The 5,398-nt window shown below is 29.3% G+C and overlaps 1 protein-coding gene across 1 annotated transcript; it reads left to right on the top strand.

The window, feature by feature from the left end:
- The first annotated feature begins 1,204 nt into the window (after positions 1–1,204).
- LOC149155080 (dirigent protein 11-like) lies at positions 1,205–2,035 on the top strand. The gene has a single exon (XM_089441544.1). The coding sequence runs from the start codon at positions 1,276–1,278 to the stop codon at positions 1,807–1,809; it is 534 nt and encodes a 177-aa protein (XP_089297670.1). The 5' UTR covers positions 1,205–1,275; the 3' UTR covers positions 1,810–2,035.
- Positions 2,036–5,398: the final 3,363 nt, after the last annotated feature.

Below are 5,398 nucleotides of genomic sequence, written 5' to 3'. Positions count from 1 at the left end.
CCATGTCCCATGTGGGTTAGCTTTATCCTACGCTTTTACATACACCTTCACTCTGCCTCTATCAAGACTCTCTACACCAATTTATAACAATGTCACATAAGTGCATGGGAGGCCTCAAAGGCTCCTCTTATTTGGTATTAAGGAGTACTTGTGGTCATTTGAGAGCCCACAATGCTACTCTGTGATTTCATGATCAGACCATCTTTGCTTCAATGGCTAACTTGGTGGTAGACTTGGGTCCCATCTTGGTCCTCCAAAATCAATACTTGTGCATAATAGAGTTGTATTGGAACATGAAATCTTTGCTCAACAAAGTTTTGGTTGAGCATAATGAAGCAAGGAGAAAGATACAAATGAAGATGGACGAGCTAGAGGGACCACAAAACCCTAGGACTTTAAGTACAAGGACATCTCCACTAAGTTGGCTAGAATTGCAGATTTGTTCCCTTAAGAGAGACATGCTGACCCTATAAAAATATCCATGTCCTTTAGAGCAACCTCAGGGATCACCATTTTGCAGATTGTCTTTTTCTTTCTAGGTCCAAGTTTATTTCTAGCTATAGACAACTTTTTCTAATAGTTTATTTTCACACGGACAACTTTTTCTAACCGTTTACTGTCGGAAGGATGTAATATATTTGGATAGGCACACTATCTATGTAATCTTTTGTACTAAATTTTTGTTGTTCTTTGTAGATCTTTACATATATTTGTACATAATAAACATTTGTCTTCCATCTCCTTGCTTAGACATTGGGTAGAGATCAGTCGAAGGCCAATAGGAAACCTCTGATTGCATCTCTTGTATGTATTAGTCGTTTTAAGCAATCTGGACGAAGACATACGGTTGAAATCTCTTCTCTTAACCTTGAAATGGCAAACCTCCTATATTGATATCGATAGTTTTAAAAATACGATGACTCCAGACAGCAATAATGAGAGTTAGTGGCACTTATACTTCGTCGTCCGAACTCACCCTTGATGATTGGTCACAGAGGAAGCACGATGGCGACCGTCTGGTACTCCGAACTGCTCATACCAATCCACTCGTCATCCCAATCCCAACCCAGAACTGTCTCAACGCATAAGAAACAAAAGATGAGTATCTTGACGCGGAAGTCGATATCACTCCCAGAGATCATCTTGAATTTAGAATCTGAAAGCTGTCGTTTCTGGCTTCTGGTAGCTATTTAATCATTACCGATATAAAGTTTTCTTACACAGAGGAACCGTGATATCCTATCAGTATTTGCAAGAGCTTCCAGTACATGTTCGATGGGTTCCGGGGTTTTGTTATCGGCAATGGCCAAGACCACTCTCGTCCTCGTCTTCGTGCAGGCCGCTGCGGGGATAAGTGAGACGAGTATGGTGCTCTATATGCACGACAATTTAACGGGACGCAACGTGACCTCGTTCCCTGTTGCAGGATTGAATGGTTCCTCTTCTGACCCGGGAAAATTTGGGACCGTAGTAATAATGAGCGACCCTATCACCAAGCAGCCACAAGTCACCGACTCTCACGGAAACAACTATCTGGGTCGGGCGCAAGGAGCTTACATAAATACGAATCCCCATACTGGGATGGAATTTTTAATGGTTTTCGCGATCACTTTCGAAAATATGGAGTATAACGGAAGCACCCTACAGATTCAAGGAATCGAGAGGTTCGATCAGCCTCAGCGTGAGTACTTTGTAGTTGGAGGAACAGGCCAGTTCAGATATGCTCGTGGCTATGTAGTTTTTACCAAGGAGTCCGTTTCTGGCGAGAATGCTGTTCTCCGATTGAACACAACATTTCGTACTGATTAGTTATTATTATACGTCGTATTGATTCGTTATTATTATAAGTTTCATACCTGCTTTATTTCTCTCTTTTGTGATCTCCGTTTGTGCCTTAATAAATGAGGCCCGGCTATACTTTGTCTCTGTTTTGTTTGGTGTTTGTGTGTGCTCCTTGTAAGAAAAATGACGGCATTTCCACAGTTCTACTTTGGTGTGCTTCGGGGCTTTAATAAAAATGAGTCATACTGTTCCATATTGTGTGTATCAGGTTGAGTAGGGTTTTTATTAAGTGAGCTAAAATTGTTGTTTTAGTTTTGTTTGTTTAAGAATTTATTTTTCTGGTAAGTTAAGAAATAGAAGAGTTAAAATTTGTTTTTTAGAGACATTTTGTAAGAGTGAAATTTATTCTTTTATGGACTATAAATTAGTTATTTTAAGGGGTTTGATTTTTGTTGAATAAAGAAGATGAGTCAGCTTGTATTTAGGGATAGTAGTTAGAGATGACTATCCAGTTAGAGAGTGCTATAGTGACTACTCATTTGGTTGATGATAGATTTCTCTACTATTAAAAGAAATAGAAGTTATAAAAAAAAAAAAAAAAAACAAAATTTATTAAATTTTTTTATTATTTATAATTTAGTTAATATTTAAAAATATAAATATTGTGATAAAAATATATTTTCTTTTTAAAAAATTGCATGTTAATATTAAACCAATAAAATATGTAAACCATTTTAATTTTTAATAGGCAAACTATCAAATGAATATAGATCTTTTATTTTAGAAATAAAGAAATTTTCTATTGTTTTGATGGTAATTTGGAAAATAAATTATTATAATATTTTAAAATTAAATTATTTTGATTCTATTTAATTTTTTGATAATGGTATTGAGTAATTATAATGACAATTATTTTTTAATGATAGTGATGTTTTTTTATATTTAAGTTTGACATTATTTTCAAAATATATGTGATATTATAAGTATATTTGATTTTTTAAGTAAGCAAAAGCGTGATGATATTGAAATATTGTTTCCAATTTCTTTTTAGTATAAAAATATATTTTTAAAGAATTTAGAGTAATTTTTTAATTTTTTAAAATTCAATAAAACATATCAATTTTATGGCACATTAATCATCATCATTATAAAATATAGAAAAAAAAGAATTGAAATTTGAAATGTTTTTTGTTTTTTTTTTTTTTTTAAATTTAAAACTAAAATTTAAATTTCTAAAATTTCTCATTGATTTTAAAATAATAAAGAAAAATAGAATTATTTAATATAGAATTGTTTTTTAAAATAAAAACAAAAAATAGAAGTATTAAGACAAAATTTTATAAACTTGTGACTTTTTATATTTAATTTGAAATTTTATTGAACATTAATCATCATCATCATTATGAAATATGATTTCATAAGTGATTTATTTTTCTCTTTTTTGATCTGTGTCACTGCTTTAATAAATGAGGCCGTAAGGCTGAGCGATATTTTGTCTTTGTTTTGTTTTCTGTTACTGTGTGCCCCTTTTAAGAAAAGTGACAACATTTTCAAAGTTCTATTTTGGTGTGCTTCTAAGCTTTAATAAAAATGAGTCATCTTAACTATTCCACTATGTTATGTGTATCTATATATATGATGCTGTAAGTCCAAGTGATATTTTTTCTTTGTTTTGTTTTGTGTTAGTGTGTGCTCCTTTAAGAAAAGTGACAACATTTTCAAAGTTCTATTTTGGTGTGCTTCTAGGCTTTAATAAAAATGAGTCATCTTAAGCATTCCACTATGTTATGTGTATCTATATATATGATTGTGTGCATCATGTTGAGTAATATTTTTCATACCTGAACTAAAATTGATGTTTTAAGTATTTTTGGTTAAGAGTTCATTTTTCTCATAGTTAAGGAAATAAGTTAATGACCCAAGAACTAGAGGTATCTTATAGGAAATAAGTTGTCCTCTTAAAGATATTTTGTAAAAGTAGAAACATGTCCCCTTATCGTCCACAAGCTCGTCATTCGAGGGGGTTTGATTTTTCTAAGAGATAGCAACTAGAGATGGCTATCCTCACTTCTAGTTTCACAACAAAATTATGATAGATTTCCCACTATTAAAAAAGAAAAACTATTTTTCTATAAATTTCTCAAATATCAAAAACCAAAAAATTTAGATAATATATTTATTTTTTCATTTTTTATGATTTAATAACTATTTAACCCTACAATTTGTTTTAATTTTATTGATTTAATAATTAAAAATATATTTTTCTTTTCGAAACCTGTGTGTTAAAATTTAAATCAGTAAACTATGTAAACCATATCAAATTCTAATAGACAAACCATCAAATAAAGATAAATCATTTAGTTGAGTAATAAAGAAATTTTGTATTGATTTTATCGTAATTTGGAAAATAATTTATTATAATATTTTAAAATTAAATTATCTTAATTTTAATTTAATTTTTTTAGTAAAGGTATTGAGTAATTATAATGATAATTTTTAATAAGACTTATATTTTTCTTATAATTTAGTTTTACTTATTTTTCAAAGTATAGCAATATTTGTTATACTATATGTATTTTTGACTTTTAAAATAAGTAAAAAATTAATAATAATATCACAATTTCTTTTATATAAAAATGTTTTTTAAAGAATTTAGAATAATTTTATTTTTTTTTTAAATTTAATAAAACATATCAATTTTATCAAACATTAATCATCATTATGAAATAACTTTGATTTTTTTTTAACTAATATTGTTTTTAAAATAAGAACGAAAGCTAGAAATATTTAAGATAAATTTTATAAACGCGTGATTTTTATATTCACATATTAGATACTGTATTTTGATTTTAACGTGATACATTTTGTATATTATTTTTATCATATTTTAAAAAAATATTTATTTGATGATATCATTATTGTTTAATATTTTTATTTTGATAATTTATGTTAAAAATTGATATGGACAAAAAGTTTAATGTATGTTTGTTATATTGGATTGATTTTTAAAATATGAATTCATAGTATATTAATGGATTATCTAGATTTTTATGATCTAGATCTTGATCAATATCACAATGATAGCTCAATGGATCATGATAACATCTCATAAAGGTAGTGTCCACAAATTATGTTCTCGAACTTTCTCTCTATATAGAGACTTATAGTCCAACATCCTCCTCAACCACGTGTCTCAATAATTGAGTCAATTAACATGGGCGAGATAAAAAACCACATTTGCGGAAAAGACTCAATGTCTATCTATGATTTTGTATTGATCTCTAAAATATGAATTTATGGTATATCATGGATCTCCTAAATCTTCTATATATCCTTAGTAGCCCATAAAGATAAGGTCTACAACTCATGGTATCAGACTTTGTGATTGTATAGGGACTCATAGTCTAACATTCTCCCCCTCAATCACAAGTCTAAATAAATGAACCAATAACCTTTTCTATCTTCAATTTGAAACTATTAATATGTCCAAAAACCACCGATATTTAAAAATTTGGAGGTAATCAGTATGAACATTTTTGTTGAATATTTGAAATGCTATTTGATTGAGGAGATTTGTAGATATGATAAAATTGTGAATTTGTTGAATGAATAGAAA

Source organism: Pinus tabuliformis, chromosome 9, assembly GCF_031772625.1.
Source record: "Pinus tabuliformis cultivar Carrire ecotype Pingquan chromosome 9, CPIR1, whole genome shotgun sequence".
Lineage (NCBI taxonomy): Eukaryota > Viridiplantae > Streptophyta > Pinopsida > Pinales > Pinaceae > Pinus > Pinus tabuliformis.
The sequence above is the reverse complement of the archived record's forward strand: the minus strand, read 5'-3'. Positions and strand labels throughout refer to the sequence as shown.

Bases quoted from the DNA above. Each gene is read 5' to 3' on its own strand.
- LOC149155080 (XM_089441544.1), top strand. From the start codon at position 1,276: ATGGGTTCCGGGGTTTTGTTATCGGCAATGGCCAAGACCACTCTCGTC.